Source organism: Molossus molossus, unplaced genomic scaffold (genome assembly GCF_014108415.1).
Source record: "Molossus molossus isolate mMolMol1 unplaced genomic scaffold, mMolMol1.p scaffold_m16_p_14, whole genome shotgun sequence".
Taxonomy (NCBI): domain Eukaryota; kingdom Metazoa; phylum Chordata; class Mammalia; order Chiroptera; family Molossidae; genus Molossus; species Molossus molossus.
The window spans coordinates 1,547,047-1,568,284 of record NW_023425349.1 but is presented as its reverse complement, the minus strand read 5'-3'; the positions used below and the strand labels follow the sequence as shown (position 1 = coordinate 1,568,284).

At 56.4% G+C, this 21,238-nt stretch overlaps 1 protein-coding gene across 4 annotated transcripts in view; it reads left to right on the top strand.

Annotated features, from left to right (window-relative positions):
- SEC16A (SEC16 homolog A, endoplasmic reticulum export factor) overlaps positions 1 to 21,238 on the top strand; it is a 32,524-nt gene that overhangs the window by 2,052 nt on the left and 9,234 nt on the right. For 3 of the 4 annotated variants that reach the window (XM_036260389.1, XM_036260390.1, XM_036260388.1), the window contains exons 2-19: positions 1,104 to 1,316; positions 2,621 to 6,253; positions 7,875 to 8,011; positions 11,241 to 11,335; positions 12,614 to 12,740; positions 13,171 to 13,369; positions 13,514 to 13,688; positions 14,801 to 14,943; positions 15,923 to 15,984; positions 16,083 to 16,221; positions 16,563 to 16,808; positions 17,832 to 17,929; positions 18,191 to 18,272; positions 18,442 to 18,559; positions 18,728 to 18,839; positions 19,000 to 19,105; positions 20,038 to 20,178; positions 20,989 to 21,102. In XM_036260389.1, coding sequence (XP_036116282.1) covers positions 2,690 to 6,253; positions 7,875 to 8,011; positions 11,241 to 11,335; positions 12,614 to 12,740; positions 13,171 to 13,369; positions 13,514 to 13,688; positions 14,801 to 14,943; positions 15,923 to 15,984; positions 16,083 to 16,221; positions 16,563 to 16,808; positions 17,832 to 17,929; positions 18,191 to 18,272; positions 18,442 to 18,559; positions 18,728 to 18,839; positions 19,000 to 19,105; positions 20,038 to 20,178; positions 20,989 to 21,102 — 5,658 coding nt within the window. In that variant the 5' untranslated portion in view covers positions 1,104 to 1,316; positions 2,621 to 2,689. Of the gene's footprint in view, positions 1 to 1,103; positions 1,317 to 2,620; positions 6,254 to 7,874; positions 8,012 to 11,240; positions 11,336 to 12,613; positions 12,741 to 13,170; positions 13,370 to 13,513; positions 13,689 to 14,800; positions 14,944 to 15,922; positions 15,985 to 16,082; positions 16,222 to 16,562; positions 16,809 to 17,831; positions 17,930 to 18,190; positions 18,273 to 18,441; positions 18,560 to 18,727; positions 18,840 to 18,999; positions 19,106 to 20,037; positions 20,179 to 20,988; positions 21,103 to 21,238 lie in introns of those variants that run through there. The other variant, XM_036260391.1, reaches the window with a different exon arrangement.

Below are 21,238 nucleotides of genomic sequence, written 5' to 3'. Positions count from 1 at the left end.
TAAAAGATTTTTCCCAATGAAATTGATATATTGCTAGAAAGTTCTCAATTGTGCTTGAGGGGGAGTAGGCAGTGCTACTCTGTAGGGACATGGTACTGTTTGCTGCTAACACAGTTCTTAGTCCAGGAGTTGAGAAAATGATTTTAAGAGTTTCTGCAAGGAAAATATTTAAGTATAAACCTGCGAAATTTAGATTGTGATAAGACTTCTCTATTAAACAGAGGTAGGAGTTAGGGCATCCTAGAATCTATTGCACGTAGAATTTCCTAAAATTAAACCAGAAGGGACCTGAGAAATCATCGTATTAATTCTCTCACTTTATGAAGAAACTGATTTGCGGAAAGAAGTGTGCCTGAGCCACTCAGGCGGATGCGGGCCTTGCGCTCACAGGGACCGCTGACCAACAGATCCTCTAGGCCTGTGCGCTTCTTTTTTTAAAAACTACTTAGAGTGGTTGAGGGGCTTCTGCTGGAGCCTTACAAGGAGGAAGCTGTGTACTGGGAGACGTCCTAGGTGTCTCTTCCACAGATGGGAGCCAGAGGCTCTGACTGCTCTACCCTCCGTCTCTACAAAGCTGAGCTGTGAACGTCATTTGTTTTAAAATGACAGCTTATGCCCTGGCCAGTTTGGCTTGGTGGTTAGAGCATCAGCCTGTGGTCCAGAGAGACCCGGGTTCAGTTTCCGCTAAAGGCAAGTACCTTGGTTACAGTTTGTCCCCAGCCCCAGTTGGGGTCGTGCGGGAGGCAGCCACTCGATGTGTCCCTTTCACATTGATGTTTCTCTTTCTCCTCCTCCCACTCTACCTGAACAAAATTGGAAAAATGTCCTCGGGTGAGGATAAAAAATAAAATGACAGCTTAGAATTTAACAAAGTCCCAATGCTGTTCCTCATATATAGTCCATTAAATCTGAGTGAATTGTGCTGATTGAAAGTGCTTGTCAGTTGGAAAGGGCTTTCTCTTGGTCTAGGACAGCATGTGTGGGCAGTGATGATAGTGAATTAATGGAGTCATAGGACTCGTTTTCAAGTGAGGATAGAAACTTTTATTTGTAAATTGTTTTACTTAAAATACACTCATAAGTGTTTTCTTTTTTCTGAGTAGTAGACAGATTTCCAAGAACAGAAACATTGCATGTCTGCAAAAACGTGGCTGAAACTCTAGTCCTTCGCCATTTCTCCCCGCCCCGGATCCACTTGTCTCTGTGATTGCTGAACTTTCATCCGTCGGTGAGGGTGGAAGGCCTGATGAACAGAAAAGGGCTTCTAAGGACAGAACCTGGATTTTTGTCTTGAAAGTACAAGTTCGCTGTTCAAGGTGATAATGTATTTTATTAAAAAACAACAGCCCAGCCACTGTGGCTCAGTGGAGTGAGCATCGTCCCATGGACTGAGAGGTCCGGGTTCGATTCTCGGTCAGGGCACATGCCCGGTTGTGGGCTCAGTCACCAGTCGGGGGCGTGCAGAAGGCAGCCGATTGATGTATCTCTCTCACATCCATGTTTCTCTCTCTCTCCTTCCCTCCCAATCTATCTGAAGACAAATGGGAAAATATCCTCAGATGAGGATTAAACAAAAAGCAAACACCAGAAAACACTGTAAAGAGGATTTTTCCCTTTTGTTTTCTTGGAGTGGTTTGTTGGCACTCAGCTGTTACTCAAAAGGTTTGAATCCAGTCACTTGGTCACTTTACAGCTGCTCTATGTGGCCTTGGGTTTGCCGGGCGGTCACAGCCCAGCACTGGTTTTCCTGTTGGGGTGCAGCCAGTCCAGTGCAAAAAATGGGACGTTTTACATGGTAGGGTAAAGGCTTTCTGGTGAATACATGTCTCCTGTTTATTTTGTTTGTTTTTGCTTATCCTCACCCAAGGATATTTTTCCATTGATTTTTTTTTTTTTTTTTTTAGATAGTGTGAGGAAGGGAGTGGGAGAGAAACATCAGTGTGAGAGACACATCGATTAGTTTTACTCCTGCACAGTCACTGGGGCCGGGATCAAGCCTGCAACCCAGGTACATGCCCTTGACTGGGAGTTGAACCCAAGACCCTTCGGTCCATGGGTTGACACTCTAACTGCTGAGCCACACCGGCCAGGGCTCGTGTTTATTTTGCAGCTTATATTCCTGTGTGCTTTATAGCGCTCTTTCGTGAAAGAAAAAGGAAGAGCCAATGTTAGACTTTGGTTTTCCTTCTGAAATTTAAAGTCCCCTGTATGGAAACTGTGATGCACAGTCTTAGCAGGAAAAGTGACCACATCCCTGGTAGTAAATCAGACTGGCATGTTCTGCTTATCCCGACCAGCTTGGTGAGGACATGACGGAGGCAGCGGCCATTCCAGTGGGTCCTTAGCTGGGTTGCATAACAGTCCCAGGAGAGGGCAGTGACTTGTCTGAAGTCACTCAGCAGGTTGGGGCACAACCAGCACGTGTGTTCCCGTCCAGTGCTGGCACCCCAGACAGTGGCAATTCTGGGTAGGAGTAGGGGTCGGAGAGGTGCATCCTCGGGACTTTCATGACATGAAATCACTATCTGTCATGTTCTTTTTTCTTAGTTTTTCTGATTGTAACCAGGTCTTCTAGTATATGAATTGTATGCCAATTTTTTCTTTTCTTTTTCTTTTTCAGTTCAAATTAAGAATAACCTAGATCCTGCTTCTCTCTGTAAGCGGCATCTAATTGTGCAAGAGCTCAGCCATGCAGCCACCGCCACAGGCTGTCCCACCCAGCCTGGTGGGGCCGCCTCCAGCTGGGAGCCCTCCGAGCATGTTCTGGTCCAGCAGCTCATACAGGAGACAGGCGGTCACTAGTGGACCATTGGCTTCAGTGACTTGCCCACTGCAGCCGGTAACGGATCCGTTTGCTTTCAGTAGACAGGCACTTGAAAACACCTCGTCCAGAAGCAGCCCACCCGTTTTGCCCGCCTCGGCCCCACCAGCATTTCTTCAGCACCCTGGTCTGCCTGCGCCTCACACAAATGCTGCGTATAGCTCCCAAGGGCCCTGCGAGCCTCTGCCGAGACCTCCGTCACAGCCCAGGCCAGTGGCAAGTCCACCTTCCAGTGTGTTGACCCCTCCAGCACCGCCGGGGCCTGAGGTGAACAGGAGTGCCCAGGTCGCTTCCAGCTCGGAGCACGAAGTTCAGGCTCCGTACATTCCAGGAGCGGGTTCTGGCAGTCCTCACAGGGGCCCTCTGCACGGGGACCTGCCTGGGCCTGACAGACCCCCGAGTGGGCAGAACACTCACGGCAGTGCCGCGGCTCCAGCAGCGTCCCCTTTCTTCTCTCAGCCTCGTCAGCAGATGCCAGGGCAGTGGGGGCCGGTGCAGGGAGGCCCCCAGCCCCCGGCTCAGCACTATTGGCCCTGCCCAGAAGGACCTGTTCCGCATGCGGCACCGCCGGCCTCCAGCGTCTCCCACGTCCCTGCGCTGTCCAGCCTGCCTCAGGGGTCTGACCACGAGTGGCACAGCCCTTCCGGCACAGGACCCTTGGCCGGTGGTGGAAGAGATGAGGCAGCCTTCCTGCAAAGTGGAAACTACTCAGCAAGTAACTTTGATCTTGAAAACGCATTCAGGCAGACTTTCAGAGTTGGGAATACCCGGGCTGGCCAGGAGTTCAGGCCGAACCCAGGAGCGAATAAAGAGCAGCTGCCAACCCCTGCCCTTGTGAGTCCCTTCGCTCGGGTACATAGCCCCGAAAGCCGTTCACACTGCCCACTGGGGGCCGGGAGCAGCCAGGCCCTGCCAGAAGCCGACTCGGGCGCGCTCTCCATGTTTTTCCGCGGAGGAGAGACGGAAAATGAGGAGACCCTCTCCTCTGAAAACGCGGGCTCTGCTGGTCCGGCTGACTTGGACGGTTTCTCCCCCAGCCGTGGCCTGGGCCCTCCTCCTGCACTTGGGGGAGCAGGCGGCGTTTACCAGGCCTTTCTCAGAGCCTCCCGCAGCGAGACCGCGCAGCCGGGTGGAGACACGCAACCTTACTTTCCTCAGTCTGCAGGCACCCAGCGCGATAAACCAACCGCTCAGAACACAGCTGCTGCTTTGTGGGGTGGCGCGGCCGGTGCAGGGACTCGCGACACTGGTGGCTCGCGCTGTGAGAACGTGGAGAACGTAGACTTCACTCAGAACCAAGAGGTTCCGCCAAGTGAGCCCCCACGTTTGGATGCTTCCTCCCCAGGCGATCAGCTCAGATGCGGGCCTCTTCCTGGGCCCGGGGTCCCCAGGCTCGCTGTCGCAGGCCACACTGGAGGTGGGGGCTCGAATCTCGAGGCCCTGGACATGCCACTGCACCCCGTGCGGTCTGATAGCGTGTCCTCTAGTTACAGCAGCAAGAGCCACCGGAGCGTCCCCAGTGCAGCCAGGCCCCAGGACCTGGGCACTTTCATCCAGCAGGAAGTGGGAAAACCTGAGGATGAGGCTTCAGGGAGCTTTTTTAAGCAAATAGATTCTTCTCCTGTGGGAGGTGAGACAGATGAGACCACCGTGAGCCAGAATTACCACAGCAGCCTGTCCCAGCCTTTGACCCCAAGCCCCCCCAAACCTACAGGGATATTTCAGACAAGTGCAAATAGTTCTTTTGAACCAGTGAAATCCCACTTAGTCGGAGTAAAACCAATCGAGGCAGATCGTGCCAATGTGGTGGGTGAGGTAAGGGAGACCCATGCTCACCAGAAGCGCAGACCAGCCGCTGCACCGCCTGACACCTGCCCTGGCAACCTGGAGCAGCCACCAGACAACATGGAGACCCTCCTCCCACCCCAGGTCTGTCCTCTGCCTCTTCTCGCACCTGCAGAAGCCGGTCACAGGCTTCCGCAGCCTGGGGGGCCACCCTTGGAGACTGTGCTTCCCACACCTGAGAAGAGGCCCTCGACCAGGGCCCAGGGAGCCGTGAAGTGTGAGAGCCCAGCAACGACTCTGTGGGCACAGAACGAACTGCCAGACTTTGGGGGCAACGTCCTTTTAGCCCCTGCTGCTCCCGTGCTTCACGTGCCTGGAAAACCTCAGCCGTCTGAAGTGGTTCAGCCTCCAGATGAGGGGGTGTCTGGTCAGCTGTCCCAGCAGCCAGGCTGCCTCCCCCCCCTGCAGAGTGGGGATGGCATTGGTGCTTCTGAGAACCTCGAGAACCCTCCCAAGATGGGAGATGAGGAGGCTCTCCTGTCTCAGGCAGGTTCTGGTTATGCCAGTCTGTTGTCCTCACCACCCACTGAATCTTTGCAAAATCAACCGGTCTTGATTGCTCAGCCTGATCTGAGCTCTAATCTGGCTCAGCCCATTCATTTTTCTGTGTCCTCGTCGAGTCCTAATGAGAAGACTCAGTCCTGGAGAGAGGCTCGGGTTGGGGACAGGTCTACCATGAGCAGCCGGGCCATGGGGAGCGATTCTGGAGAAGCCACACCTCTGTCTGGGGTTCCAGCCAGCTCTCTCATCTGCTCACCTCTGCCTAACAACCTTGGCCAGGGTAATTTTCCACACGTTTCTGAAATTCTTCCCACCCAACCTGCTAATTTGCTGGTTCAACCACCCTCTCATCCAGCTCCAAAGAACTTGCTTCCAGAAGGTCAGAAGATTCACAGTTCAGAGAACGCTCTCCCAGAGCTGGGTAACAGCCCTGCTGGGAACACAGGCATCACGTTGGTGTCGCCCACAAACACTGCCCCGGAAGCCCACAGTAATAAGGCAAATCACCCCAGTAATTGGGAAGAGACTTCAGGAGCACTGGACTTCACACTAAATAGGACTTTGGAACATCCCATGAGAATGTATAGCCTGTCCCATTCTGATGGCCCAGCCTCTTATCAGCAAACCATCCCCAACCATCCCAGACAGCCTGGGCCTGGGGTGCATAACCCAGACCATCTCTACCAACAGAGGACAGAAGGCGCTCAGGACCAGTGCAGCCCAGACAGGGCCCAGCAGGAGCTAGCTCCTCCCCTACAAGGGCCCAAAGCAGCACCTTCAGAACCCTCAAACCCAGAAAGTCCACTAGCACAAGGACAGCCCCAGAACCCAGCCCAGCCACCTGCAAGTCCAGCTCCAGCTGACTCGGGTCAGCAGCTGCTGCCTCGGCCACCTCAGTCCTCCAGCGCGTCGGTCGTGTCCAGCAGCTCCAGCCAGGCAGCTGTGCCACCGGGCCAGCATTGGATGCAGCCGCAGCCCCTGGACTCCGCGTCCTCTTACTATTACAGAGCCCCGTATGATGGCTGCCAAGCCCAGTACCCCTCACCGTACCCTCCAGACCCTGGCACAGCTCCACTCTGCTACCAGGTAGGGCTGAGCTTGGACGGTGGACCCTGTGACCAGCGGTCTTTTCCACATGCTCCTCGGCAGAATTCTGTTGGTTCAGAACCCTTGCAGGACGCTGGTCTGGTCACTGCTTGTGGGATAAGGGCTCTGCTCTGCCAAGCACGGCCCGCCTCACGGAAGTCCCACTAGCTGTTAGCTTGTTGAACCGTGGAGATGCCTGCTTGGTCCCTGTATAACGCACAGCTCCAACTTGTGGGACAGAAAGGCCTTTGCTTCCTGTCGCGCCAGTCAGTGGTCTGCAGAGCCCAAGTTCTTAGTTGCAGACTTTAGGGAGCCGGAGAGCTGCTTAAAGCTGCGTGTGGTTGTGACATCAGAAACCTACCTGAGAAGCAGCAGGAAAACTAGTCTTTTAAACCCCTCCTTCAGAATAAAAGTATTTAGGGAAAAAAGTTAGATTTAGCATGTAAACCAAGTGAAACAGCAAGAGGTGAGACTCCACCAGCTTCTCCCCGGTGTCTAGGAGTCTGCCAGCTGAGGGACCCCGCTGCCGCACAGAGGTTTCTCCTCTCCAGCACTGCAGGCTCCAGGTGCTGTCCAGATTAGGTTCCGTTTCATCCTGAAAAACAGCTGCCTGGCTGGAGCTGCTGGACCAATTTTGTCTGTAAAAGTGGGGTCCAAGTAGACACATTTCATTATTACCTACTTTTCGTCACCCCCCTAGTCCGGGCCCAGTGTCATTCCAGGTCAGCCGAGACAGCGGGATAGTGGACCAGGGAGGTCGAAACCACTGGCTCACGGCAGGGCAGGGGACTGATCTGGGGCCTTGTGCTCGGAAGAGGTTGGGTCAGGTCAGGTGATGGGAGGCCTGTGCCCTGTCATGGGCCCTCAGCATCTTTGTGTGTGTGAGCAGTTAACCTCTGACCACCGAGACCTGTGAGTCTAGGTTCCCACAGGAGCCGCGTCGACTTTACCCCTGTAGCAGGGAGGCAGGGAAGCTCCACGTCTTTGGGGCCTGTGCGCAGCACTGCTTCAGCGCCGGAGGTCAGCTTCGCCGGGGCCGAGCCCTCTGCCTGCTTCACGTTACCCTGGCTTCCGGCACCAGTCAGGAAATGCACGTGGCATGATTCCTGCCCTCTGCCCGCTGGCGGCAGTCAGGCTCTCAGATGCCTACGACTGGCACTGCTAGTGCCTGGTCGCCTGCCCCTGCTTCAGGTCCTTAGGGCAGAGCTGGGGTCAGTCAGTGATTTGTACTAGGGCTGGAAGCCTCTAAGGATAGAATGTCCTCTCTTGGAGGCTGCCCGTAGTTTCAGGACCCGTTCAAATGGATGCTTACCTGAGATGGTACCTCTCTATATGGCTCCTCAGGAAGCAGAAGCCTAATGGAGCCCTTGAGAGTTGCCACAGCTTCTTGGGGGTCCCTACTGACATCCTGGTGTCTCCTGAGTAGGGCCTGGCCAGTCGGTTTTAGGGCAGTCAGCTGTCTGCCGGGGCTGTCATCCTGTACTTTATGTTTTGCACAGAGAAGACCTGTGTCCAGCACCCCTGGGAGAACGGCGTCTGTACCTCTTAGAGCTGCTGCTGCTTACTGGGTGGGCTGGCTCCTCACTGGTAGCTGATGTCACTCAAACCTGTCTTCCCACAGGACATCTATGGCCTGTACGAGCCCAGATACAGGCCCTACAATAGTGCAGCATCCACCTACGCTGAGAACTACCGCTACCCCGAGCCCGAGCGGCCCAGCTCCCGGGCGAGTCACTGCTCAGATCGGCCATCTGCCAGGTAATGGACGTTTGTGTTGCTGGCTGTGTCAGTGATGTTGTGGTTTGAAGACTGTAAAGAATCACACGACCCCGTTGTGTCACTGTTTTGTCATATGGACAGGTTCAAGATGCGGTTCAGTTAAGGTCAGCGCACTGCCATGCAGCTGTGGCCACGTGGCAGACCTGGTGCGGGCCCCCAGGGCGGTCTCTCCGGCCCAGGCCATGGCTCATGGCTGGGCGCACACACACTCTGGGGCTCGCTGACGGAACACTCAGGGTCTTGGATGGCAGCAGCTCCTACCCTGTGGATTGTCCCCACCACGGGTCACAGAGAGTTCCTGGCGCTTAGGCCAGGCAGGCTTGGGCCAGAACACAGCTGGCCCCTTGACCTAAAAGCCCATGTTTTTCCCCAACGCTGCCTCCTATGCCAGAGACCCCAGACCTCACTGTCCTGCTTCTGTCGCACTGACCCTGGCTGGGTTCTGTGGTTACAAACGAGGGGCGTTGAAGGAGCCCTGGCACCCGTCAGAGGCTTCCTGCCCAGATGCTGGTGGAGTCGGGATGAGGGGAGGGCAGCTGTCCGTGTGTCCCACTCTGCCCGCTCCCAAAGCCTTCACCGGGCGAAGTGATGTCTCACAGGTGTAGGCTCTGCTCCAGGGGCATGTGGTCCCTTAAACTCAACAGAAACGGTCTGGTCGCTGATGTGGACTTGGTGTACTCAGCTGTCTTTCAGAACCTCGGGCTCCTTGTGCTGGCTCTTCCGGTGTCTGGGAGCTTGTCTGGGAGCCTTTGCTGTCAGCTGACCTCTGCCAGTGCCACAGAGGGACACACTGACCTGAGTGTAGCCCAGTGTACTGGTGCTTTATGTGAGAAGGTTCCGGGTCTTAGCACCTGGGCGCCCCCCGTCACCTGGGAAGTGTTTCGATTCAGTGAGAGCAATGGGCTGATGTTTTCTAGAATGCTTGGGAGCCAAGGGATCACAGAAGTGGGTGGAGCCAGGGCACATCTGGCTGTTCTGGGGTTTTTTTGCTTGCCCACTGCAGAGGGATGTGGCGACTCAGTGCAGAGGCCCGAGCCGGCCCGGTGTGCAGAGATGCCTGACCAGAGGCTGGGCGGTTACATGGAAGGTCTGTCACCTTCCCTGCCGTTTTTACGGCACTGTGGCAGTGCTGGTGAGCAGCCTCTCCTTCCTGCCCTGCTTTAGTGCGGGTACATGCGTGTACGTGGGTTTCCATGCAGTGTTTAGCATCAGCTCGTCGTTCTCATGCTGCTGTGATCACACCCTTGTGGGAGCTGCTCGAGGTGAGCATGGCCCTTTCGTTTCTGCCATTGTTCTTTCTGATGGATGCAGGGTTTGGGGGCCAGGTGTGTGTCCTGGTTTTGTGCTGCCTAGGGTCATTTTCCGGGAGCCCCCATGTAGACAGTTGCTCTCACGACGGGGTGGCGAGAGCGGGTGCTGAGGCCCCGCACTCCCTCCTCGGAGCTGTGCCTGCCAAGCCCTGGCTCAGCTGAGTGAGACGAGAGAAGTTCATTCAAAATATAATATTATCTAAAACTTGATGTTAAAAAAACAAAACAAAAATGTCATTAATTCTTTCAAGAATCTTATTGCCTGTTCTGACAGTTGACCTTCCTGCTGAGTTCCACTTGTCTGCAGTGCGGGCACAGGCAGGCTTGCAGTGAAGCCAGCCTGCCCGGTGCAAGGCGAGGCCCCTGCCGGTCAGCTCCGAGGGCCACCAGGGCCGGGCGCACCTTGACCTGCTCAGGACGCTCGGTGCAGTCTGGTCTGTGAGGGTCTGAAAGTCGGCATGTGGCTCAGTTTCATACCTGGGGCCTTCGGCTTCTGCTGGTCTGAGGTCCACGCCTTCGAGCATGTTTCGGCCCTGGCTGCACGGCGCCGGCTCCGAGAGCACTGGGCCCTGGCTGCACGGCGCCGGCTCCGAGAGCACTGGGTTCTGGCTGCACGGCGCCGGCTCCGAGAGCACTGGGCCCTGGCTGCACGGCGCCGGCTCTGAGAGCACTGGGTTCTGGCTGCACGGCGCCGGCTCCGAGAGCACTGGGCCCTGGCTGCACGGCGCCGGCTCTGAGAGCACTGGGCCCTGGCTGCACGGCGCCGGCTCCGAGAGCACTGGGTTCTGGCTGCACGGCGCCGGCTCCGAGAGCACTGGGCCCTGGCTGCACGGCGCCGGCTCTGAGAGCACTGGGCCCTGGCTGCACGGCGCCGGCTCTGAGAGCACTGGGTTTCTGGCTGCACGGCGCCGGCTCCGAGAGCACTGGGTTCTGGCTGCACGCGCCGGCTCCGAGAGCACTGGGCCCTGGCTGCACGGCGCCGGCTCTGAGAGCACTGGGTTCTGGCTGCACGGCGCCGGCTCTGAGAGCACTGGGTTCTGGCTGCACGGCGCCGGCTCTGAGAGCACTGGGTTCTGGCTGTACGGCGCCGGCTCTGAGAGCACTGGGTTCTGGCTGTACGGCGCCGGCTCTGAGAGCACTGGGTTCTGGCTGTACGGCGCCGGCTCTGAGAGCACTGGGTTCTAGGCTGCACGGCGCCGGCTCTGAGAGCACTGGGTTCTGGCTGTACGGCGCCGGCTCTGAGAGCACTGGGTTCTAGGCTGCACGGCGCCGGCTCTGAGAGCACTGGGCCCTGGCTGTACGGCGCCGGCTCTGAGAGCACTGGGCCCTGGCTGTACGGCGCCGGCTCCGAGAGCACTGGGCCCTGGCTGCACGGCGCCGGCTCCGAGAGCACTGGGTTCTAGGCTGCACGGCGCCGGCTCTGAGAGCACTGGGCCCTGGCTGTACGGCGCCGGCTCCGAGAGCACTGGGCCCTGGCTGCACGGCGCCGGCTCCGAGAGCACTGGGTTCTAGGCTGACACACTCGCATAGTGATCTTTAGAGAGAGGAAGGGAGAGGGACAGAGACAGAAACATCGATGAGAGAGAACATCGATTGGCCGCCTCCATGCCCCCCACTGGGGATTTGGCCCACAACCTGGGCATGTGCCCTGACCAGGCATCGAACTGGCGACCTCTTGGTGCTGGGTCTATGCTCAACCACTGAGCCACACTGGCCAGGCGCTCACATAGTTGTCTTAAGAGAGACTCTAACCCACTAGGTGATAGGGAATCCCTCAATCTCGTCTTTGTGTGGTTTTGGGTCTTCTGTTTAGAGTTTTCCACGACCAGTACAATCTCTACTGAGATCCTGCTGCTCTTCTCAAAAGTACGTGATTGTTGTTGACACTGTGATTTCAGGCAAGGGCATCCTGAAGATTACTACGGTTCCAGGCGTGGATGGAGCAGCCAGAGCGATTATGCCAACTACTACTGCGGCCAGTACGAGTACGCAGGTGGGTGGAGCCGCCGGCAGCCGGGGCAGATGGCGAGCGCGCTCTGCGGGCCTTAGGCAGAGTCCCTTCTCTAGTTCCTGTCTTCAAGAGCCCAAGTAATCTGTATCTGGAAGGAATTAGAATGCTGTTTTTCATTCAGAAGTTGCATCTTAATCTCAGCATGAATATGTCTATATCATATTAGCAGTTTTCTTTGATTTTTCTATCAGAACACAGTTATCAGTAGCTCTGGAGCTGCCTTGTCCACGGGTGACTGTTCACATTGATCAAAGGAAATAAAATGAAAAAGCAGCTTCTCAGTGGCAATAGCCATGTCTGCCGTGCTCTGTGGCCACGTGTGGCCGTGGCTCCAGTGTTGGAGGTGCAGACCTGTCCCCTTGCTGTCAGGCAGGGTGTGCCTTTTGGTCACACGTCCCTGAACCCTGCTCCGCCCTCTGCCCAGCTGTGTCCTGTGCTTGTGCAGAGGAGGGCCTCGAGCCTGCAGCGCACCTGCTCACAGGCCTCTGCTTCCCCTTCGTGTCTGCATCACTTCAAGCACGAATTCTGCACACACTTGCCAGAAAGGTGCATCTGGTTTGTTTTAATGTTACCGGACTCTTTAAAAGCTGTCCTTTAGCCCTGGCTGGTTTTGCTCAGCGGTTAGAGCGTCGGCCCGCAAACCAGAGTCCCGGGTTTGGTTTCTGCTAAGGGCATGTACCTCGGTTGCAGTTTGTCCCCAGCCCCAGTTGGGGTCATGTGGGTGGCAACTGGTCGATGTGTCTCTCTCACATCAACGTTTCTCTCTCACATTGATGTTTCTCTCTCTCTCTTCCTCCCCCTCTCCCTCCAGCTCTATCTGAAGATAAATGCAAAAATTTCCTTGGTTGAGGATAAAAAAATAAATAAAGCTGTCCTTTAGTTTTGAGAATATTTCTTAAACCTTTCTAGGCCACATTAGAAAAGACATGAGTAAAATTCATAGTTATGGGATTGACCATTAAAAAGTAGAAACTGTGGGCAAGAATTTAATCAAGATGTCACATAGCCAGTTTGTTGTTTGTTTTAATCACGTGTACTGAGAAAAAAACCAACGGCCATTAAGGATTATACATGCGGCAGGACTCAGCCAGGACCTGCGGTATCAGATAACACCCCAGGGTCGCGCTGACTCTGGGGAGGAAAGTTTGGTCTCAGGCAGCCTGGGAGCATACGTCAGTGCTGGGCGGCGCAGCTGGTCCAGGGCAGGCGGGCAGTGTCTTTCATGCATGTTGTATTCTCCTGTCAATCCCTTGCTTACAGATCCGGGTCGCTGGGATCGATACGCCTATGGTTCTGGGTTCAGGGATCCCCGCCCCTATGACCGCAGGTATTGGTATGACATGGAGTACGACCCGTACAGGAAAGAAAGCTACGCTTACGCTGACAGGTGGGTAAGATGCACCTTGCTGAGGGGTGGATGGGAGTCAAAGCTGTACTTTGGAAATGACCCAGGAGCTGCGGCTGGTGTGGGTTCCTGGTGAACAGCTGGCATCACAGTCCCTGTCTGAAAGGGGTGCATGGACCTGACCCTCCCTGCCTTTCTCCTTTGGGCCTCAGAACAAATGCCTGGGGGCTGGGGTGCCCCCTTGTCTTCCCAGTGTCCGTGAGACGCGTGACAGCTGACCATGAACTTGCAGCATTGTCTCTGAATCTTCTCACGGGGCCTGAGTTCGAGGGTGGGCTCCGACCAGTGTGGACTGAGTGGCGGGAGGGCGGCAGGGCGTGAGGACCGGGGGAGGGGGCTTGAGTGTTGAGCAGCAGTGCATCGCGCCCGGTGGCCCCAGTGCCCTCTCGCCTCTGCCCCACTGGTCCTCTAGGCCCGAGAGGTATGACGACCCCTGGAGGTACGACCCTCGCTTCACAGGGAGTTTTGATGACGACCCTGAGCCCCACAGGGACCCTTACGGGGACGACGTGGACCGGCGCAGTGTGCACAGTGAGCACTCGGGGCAGAGCCTTCGCAGTGCGCCCAGCGTGCACAGCCGCCACAGCAGCTTCAGTGCCCACTCGCAGCAGGTGGGCGCCGGGCTGGCGCTGGGCGGGCAGGTGGGCAGGCCCTCCATCCACTCAGTTCCCCCGCCCTGTGCTCTGACCGCATGCTCCAAATGTGAATTGCGCTCACGGCGACTGATTTTACCTCCTGGCTTTGTGTGTCCTAAGAGTCAGGTTTACAGAAGCTGCAATGTGACTGGGGGTCCTTATGAGGCCCCACCTCCGCCGGGCTCCTTCCACGGGGACTATGCCTATGACACCTACGTGAGCAATTTCAGCAGTGCCCAGGGCTTCCCAGAGTACGGCTACCCTGCTGACACCGGTTGGCCCACCATGGAGCAAGGTGTGTGTGGTCAAGGCCCTATGTGCCCACAGGTGCAGGGGACACCGAGTCACCCTGTGGGGTAGCTTCACAAGCCTGGGACAAGAAACAGGGAGTGAGCTGTAGCTGATGGGGGTTCAGGTGGCCTGGCCTGACCGTCCCTGGAAGTCAGGACAGCTGTGTCACAGCACGCCCATCCTTCTGAGCGACGGGGCTTGTCACGATGTGCTGATGGCGTCCCTCATCTGCAGTGTGGCTCACGGGGCTGACAGCTGCCCTGCCGACTGTCACCTGCCCTCATGTGCGGAGTGCAGGCTCTCCGCGGGGTCTTGGGCGGGCCTCATATTCCCATGCCGACCTCACAGGTAAGCAGCTTCTGGAGGAAACTTCTGATTCCCCTAGAAAACGGTCATAGACTTGTCACACGGGTCACATTCTCAGTCCCTCTTGAAACACTCGTTTAAACGCTGGGTCTTAAAAATTGTGGAAGAGTGTGAAGTTCTGAAACGTAATAGTGGACTTTCCTTCTTGAAGTAGTGTTGCAACTGAAAACCCTCTTTTTTATTTTTTTCAATCCTCACCCGAGGTCATGCTTAGAGGAAGGGGGAAAAGAGAGAGAGAGAGATCAGTTGGTTGCCTGTCCCCCTCCCCTCCATATGCACCTCGACTAGGGTCAGGGATCAAACCCGAAACCCAGGTGTGTGGCCTGACCCGGAATCGAACTGGTGACCTTTCGGTGCCCAGCACTGTGCTCCACCACCGAACCACGCAGCTGGTGAGCACCCTCCTTTTGGACTCGAGGTGTCGCTCTGGCACCGCACTGCACGTGGCCACTCGCTCCCAAGTGAGAACAGAAACTGAGGCACTGAAGGGCCTCCTGTGCCTGGCTCCGGGCCGTGCTCGGATGTGAGGAGACCGGTTCTCGTCTCCTGACGATTCAGATGTCCTAACATGCTGAAGTGCTGCTTTTTTAATGAGATGTTTAGCAATTATTAACTTTCAACTGGAAGTGAGTCGTTCTGGGAATGTTCTGGAAGCCAGCCGTGTGCTCCTGACATCCAAGCTACGAGTCTGGCTCCAAAGCACTCGGGACTGACAAGCTTGCTGTCTCCTGTCCACATCCTTCACTGCAGCTCCGTCGAGACCCACGTCTCCCGAGAAGTTCTCCGTGCCTCACGTCTGTGCCAGGTTCGGTCCTGGCGGGCAGCTCATCCGGGTGATCCCCAATCTGCCTTCGGAAGGACAGCCCGCCCTGGTGGAAGTGCACAGCATGGAGGTGAGCCCGGGGTGGCTGCAGGCCCGCGGCCGCCCTGCGCTCTCCCTGGTCTCTGAGAAGGCCCGGCAGAGCGGTCAGGTTCGCATGGCCGGTCAGAGCGTCAGCCAACAGTCGCAGGCTCGATTCTGGTCAGGGGCACGTACCTCGGTTGCAGTTCGGTCCCTGGCCCTGGTCAGGGTTGTGGGGAGGCAGCCAATGTGTCTCTCTCACATTGATGTTTCTCTCTCTCCCTCCCACTCTGTCTGAAAAAAAATAAATGGAAAAATATCCTCTGGTGAGGATTAAAAAAAAAAGTAGTTATAGGGTTTTATTTGTTCTATTTGGCCATACATCTTGTATCTTTATTTGCCTTTCTGATTTTGAGGGGAGGGTACTGTTGGTGTTGGTTTACTGGTGGTTTTCTTTTTCTTTTTTTAATCCTCACCTGAGGATATTTTCCTGTTGATTTTTAGATAGAGTGGAAGAGAGGGAGGGAGAGATGGAGAAAGGCGGGAGAGAGAAACATCAATTATCTGTCTCCCACATGACCCAGACTAGGGCCAGGGATAGAACCTGCCACCCAGGTACATGCCCTTAACCAGGAATCGAACCCATGACTCTTCCATGAGCAAACAATCTAACCACTGAGCCAAGTGGGCCAGGGCTTACTGGTGGTTTTCGATAACAGGTAGAGAGGTGGTGCTTTGTGCTCCTATGGCCAGGGTGGGGGGCTGCCCCAGGGGGCCCATGTGGGGCAGGCACTGTTTTGCAGCCCCACAGACCTGTCACATGTATTGGTTCAGAGTTTGGGGGGAATGGGTCTCACTGTCTAAAATGAAGTGTTAAAGTCACCGTTGCGGACCAGACACGGCCGTGCCCCACGATGGAGCAGCTTTGCCTCCCGAGTAGGGACCGGCTGTCCTCAGGTCAGCCGACACAGGTGGGCAGTGGCAGGGCCTGTCCCTCAACTGCCCTCCCTCCCCTCGCCTGTTCTCCGCAGACGCTGCTGCAGCACATGCCGGAGCAGGAGGAGATGCGCGCGTTCCCGGGGCCACTGGGCAAGTACGTCGCCGGGCGCCTGGGGCGGCCGGTGGGCTGCCGAGGCCGAGTGTGGCCTTGCCGCTGCGCTTGCTGTTCACCGAGTGCTGTTCTTGTTTCAGAGACGACACCCATAAAGTGGATGTTATTAATTTTGCACAGAGCAAAGCCACACAATGTTTGCAGAACGGAAACTTAATCGACAAAGAGTCTGCAAATCTTCTCTGGAACTTGATCGTTCTGATGTGCAGACAGAATGGGGTCTGTGTCTTTTCACCTTTAAAACACTTCTTTCTGTGGCCTGGAGCCTCTGGGACCCCCCAGGAGAGGGACGGGGTCTCTGCCGGGACGAGCACGCGCACGCGCACGCAGAGCTGTCTCAGCAGTGACGCGAGAAGTGGGACAAGCAGAGGACAGTGAGGGCAAAGGGAGGTGTGGGCCCGCGTGTCAGTCTGTCGGGCAGTCTGTGACCGTTTGAGCTGCGGCCTCCTAGCGTGCTCGTCTGCAGAGACCTGTTGAGGGTCTTCGCCGGAGCAGGGCTCGTGGGACGTCCTGTCCGTAGTGAAGCCCCTGTTCTTCTCTCTGTCCCTGCCGCCCTGCAGACCGTGGTGGGAACAGACATCGCGGAACTGTTGTTACAAGACCACAAAACAGTGTGGCTTCCTGGGAAGTCACCCAACGAGGCCAATCTGATTGATTTTACAAACGAGGCCTTGGATCGAGCCGAGGAGGAGGAGTCGGGGGAGGCCCAGCTCTCGTTTCTCACGGACAGTCAGGCCACCAGCACCGACACGCTGGAGAAAGAGACGGAGCGGTTCAGAGAGCTGCTGCTGTACGGCCGCAAGAAGGTCAGTCCTGGGCTCCCGGACCACGGCGTGGCTCAGCGTCTGCCCAGCGTGGCTCAGTGCCAGGGATCAGGTGTGGGGGCAGTCCTTCCTCGAGAGCAGTGGTCTCCGTGGTAACATTCATAAAGAATCGGCCTGGCCGGTGTGGCTCACAGTGAGAGCGTCAGCCGAGGCCTGAGGAGTCTTGGGTTTGATTCTGGTCAAGGGCACGGACCTGAGTTGCAGGTTCAGTCCTCGGCCAGGGTCGTGTGGGAGGCAACCAACTGATGTGTCTCTCACATCGATGTTTCTCTCACCTCCCCTCCCTCCTTCTCTCCCTTCCACTCTGTCTAAAAATCAATGGAAAAATATCCTCAGATGAGGTTTAACAACAATTTATTGATTTTGGGGAAAGGAGAGAGAGAAACGTTGATTGTTGTTCCATTTACACACTCATTGGTTGATTCTTTTTTAAAAATTTTTTTTCTTTATTGATTTTAGAGAAAGAGAGGGAGAGAGAGATAGAAACATCAATTGATGAGAGAGAATATCAACTGGCCACTTCCTGCACACCCCACACTGGGGATTCGGCCCACAACCTGGGCATGTGCCCTGACCGGCAATTGAACCGGGCGACCTCTTGGTGCAGGGTTGACGCTCAACCACTGACCCACACCGGCTGGGCTCATTGGTTGATTCTTGTATGTGCCCTGACTGGAGATCAAACCTGCAACCTTGGTGCATCAGGATGACACTTCGACAGCTGAGCCACCGGGCCAGGGCGGCTCGCCCTCCGTGCTGCAGAGTCTGCGGAAGCAGCGTGCGCAGCAAGGCTCACAGCCCGGCAGTGGGTGCGGGAGAGTCACGTGTGGGCTTGTCTTTGATTTCGGAGCTGTGCACAGGTGTACTGGGGGCCACTGAGGCATGTGTCTCCCCGCCATTGAGTTCTTTCTCCTTTCCTGGCGACGGGACCGTGCGGTCTGTGGCCGCCGACTCGTGTCCTGTGTGCCCTGTGCCCACTCGGCTCACCACGACATTGCTTTGCAGGATGCTCTGGAGTCTGCGATGAAAAATGGCTTGTGGGGCCATGCCCTGTTACTCGCAAGCAAGATGGACAGCCGGACACATGCCAGAGTCATGACCAGGTAAAGCATCTCTGGGCTGACAGCTTCTAGGTGTGACCAGCTGGTCCGGCAGTGTCTTGGCAGCTCTTTGAGGCACACAGGTGTCTGGCTCTCGTCACAGAAAGCTGGGAAATGCACCTGCACTGCGGTGCTTCAGAGCTCGGAGCTGTGTGCACTGCCCAGGTGGAGCATCGGACTGGTCACTGAAGGGGCTGAGATGAGACCAGACTTGTGTCTTGTTTTTAAGTCAAGTTAGATTTTTCTCTCATTGTGTTTCCCCAGGTTCGCCAACAGTCTTCCAATCAACGACCCTTTGCAGACCGTCTACCAGCTGATGTCCGGGCGGATGCCTGCAGCATCCACGGTCAGTGGGGAGCTCACCCCGTTGCTCCCGCGGCCCTGTTGTCGTGGGCACTGGCTCCTGGAAGGTTTCATCGCAGGATGAGACTGGCATTTTGCTGTCCATTGCCGAGCGACAGGGGTGCCCCTTCCCGTGATAAGGGTGTGCTCTGCTTGCTTCCCTGCGGCTTTAGTGTTGCGGAGACGAGAAGTGGGGCGACTGGAGGCCGCACCTGGCTATGGTTTTGTCCAACCTGAACAACAACATGGACGTGGAGTCCAGGACAATGGCCACAATGGGAGACACGCTAGGTGGGTCTGGTGCCGAAAGGGAGGCCCTGGTGCGGGGAACACGGGAGACAGCTGGGGTCAGGTGGGAGGGGCCACAGACTTCCGTTCCTCTGGCACCGGCCAGCGCCTGTCTGTAGTCTGATCCCCAGAGAGCCCCTGGCTGAGCCCTGGCCCACTTTGACTCCTCAGCTTCAAAAGGCCTCTTGGATGCTGCGCACTTTTGCTACCTCATGGCCGAGGTGGGATTTGGGTTTTACACAAAGAAAACCACGAAACTTGTCTTAATTGGGTCGAACCACAGGTAAGGACTTGCATAACTGTGTTTTCCTTTGGAAGGACACGCCCCCCCGCCCCCCATTAGTGAACCCAAAAATGGAGCCAGGAGGGCAGCTGCGCACCCTCTGTGGTGTGACACGCTCCTGGGGGCTGCTCCGAGGCCGACACGCTCGTTTCCCCAACAGTTTGCCATTTTTGAAGTTTGCGACCAATGAAGCTATCCAGAGGACGGAGGCCTATGAGTACGCCCAGTCGCTGGGGGCGCAGTCCAGCCCCATGCCCAACTTCCAGGTGAGCGCGGGCTGGCGGGTCTGCTGGCGCAGGCATCTGGGATTCTTGTGCAAAGGCCCTGTGTTTCTGGAAATCTTGGAGAGACGTTGGTTTTTTTGTTTTGTTTTTTGCATTTATCTTCAGGTAGAGCGGGATGGAGAGAGGGAGAAAGAGAGAAAAACATCGATGTGAGAGAGAGACATTGAGTGGTTGCCACCCACACGACCCCAACCGGGGCTGGGGATGAACGGCAACCAGGGTAAATGCCCTTAGCGGGAACTGAACCCGGGACTCTGGGGAGTCTGTGGGCCGACACTCTAACCGCTGAGCCAAACCAGCCAGGGCTTGGAGAGGTATTTGATTTATGACGATTGAGAATAAACCCTGTTGAATTAAGGATTTTGTTGTATTCAGGGTCTTTATATTTTAAACATTAAAGATCTTGAGTATTTTGTTTTTATCAGCTGTTTTTAGTATGAGGGGGAGTGTTATCCGATGCAAGAGTGAGTGCATGTGTGTGCATGTCAGTATGTGTGCAAGTGTGTGTGAGTATATGCACATGAGGGAACAAGTGGTATGTGAGCATACATGTGGGCCATTGTATATGTGTACACATGTGTGAGTGTGGACAAGCATGTGAGAACGTGTGAGTGTGTGTGAACACTTGCATAACCCTGAGCTAGTAGACAGTGGCTTTGGGACAGTCTGGCTGGGGGGGCGTCCATTGTGTGCTGAGTTGCGGCCTCTGAGTTATAGCCCGGTGGCTCTCTGAAGGTTGTTTCCTTTGGTCTGAACTCTCAGGGAATGGGGGCTGGTGCTGCTGTGGGGCTGCCGGGGCACACGAGACCACAGAACACCCCGAATACCTGTCAGCTTGTAGCAGGCTGTGGGGCAGCCTCAGGAAGTGCGGAGGAGCCGCGGGGCCGCTGAGGGTGGTCACTTGCTTGTTTCAGGTGTTCAAGTTCATCTACTCCTGCCGCCTGGCCGACATGGGACTGGCCACACAGGCCTTCCACTACTGCGAGGCGATAGCCAGGAGCGTCCTGCGGCAGCCCCACCGGCACTCCCCCGTGCTCATCAGCCAGCTGCTGCAGGTGCGTCCTCGGCCTCGGCCTCGGCCCCGCCAGGGCGGGCCTGCACTGAGACATTCTCAGGCGCTCTTTGGGGTCCTGCGCGTTAGCATAGGAGTCCTGCTGCCGCCTCGTGGGCACAGAGACTCAGCAGTGCCTCCAGGTGAGAAGGACCTGTCTCCAGGACTGTCCATCCAGAGGCAGTCTCGTCCAGCAGTCACCAGTGTCAGCCCTGGGAGTCCGACAGCTGGGTTTGGGTCCCACTGCCCCCCTGCAGGCCTCGTTTCCCGCTCTGGGACGTGGAAATAGCGTGACTGCTTAGCATTGTGCGAACGGTGAACGAGACAGTGGACATTGCCCAGCCAGCGCCAGAGCGGTCACACCGTTAGGTCTCCCCTTCCCCGAGGAGCGTTGTTTTTGAAAATGTGCTTGTGTGATACCTGAATAAGTTTATTAGGGATTTTTAGACAGCTTCACAGTTAGTAACTTGTTTCATCTGGACCCACCCACTGCCCCGTCCAAGTGTGTGCACGTCTGAGTCAGAGCAGCACTCGGCTCGGTCACCTCCGGTCTGTGTCATCAGGGGGCAGCAGGGGCAGCCCCAGGGCTCCAGGCACTGTGACCTCGCACCGACAACTCCAGAGGTCAGCCCTCGTGTGCTGTAGCGCCCAGGCTCGCTTTCTGACCACTCACGTCGCTGGGATGTGCGAGGCGTGTCGGCACTCAGGAGAGGCCACCGCTGATGTGCTGCCTCCGTGTGGCACCCGGGCATGCTCATCCCAGGTCAGAGAAGGTGGGCACTGGTCATGACGGGCCTGTTTCTCGTGTGTCTAGGTCTCTTCCCAGTTACGCCTCTTCGACCCTCAGCTGAAAGCGAAGCCGGAGGAGGAGGCCTTCGTGGAGCCCGCCTGGCTGGTGCAGCTGCAGCGCGTGCAGAAGCAGGTGCAGGTGCGCGGGCCTGGGCGCGGGCTGGGCGAGAGTGGGCGGGGTGTGAGCGGCGGGGGCGGGGTGTGAGCGGTGGGGCCGCGGAGCTGCGGGTGTAGTGGGAGGCCGCTCTCCGGGAGGCAGGGGCTCCTAAAGCGCA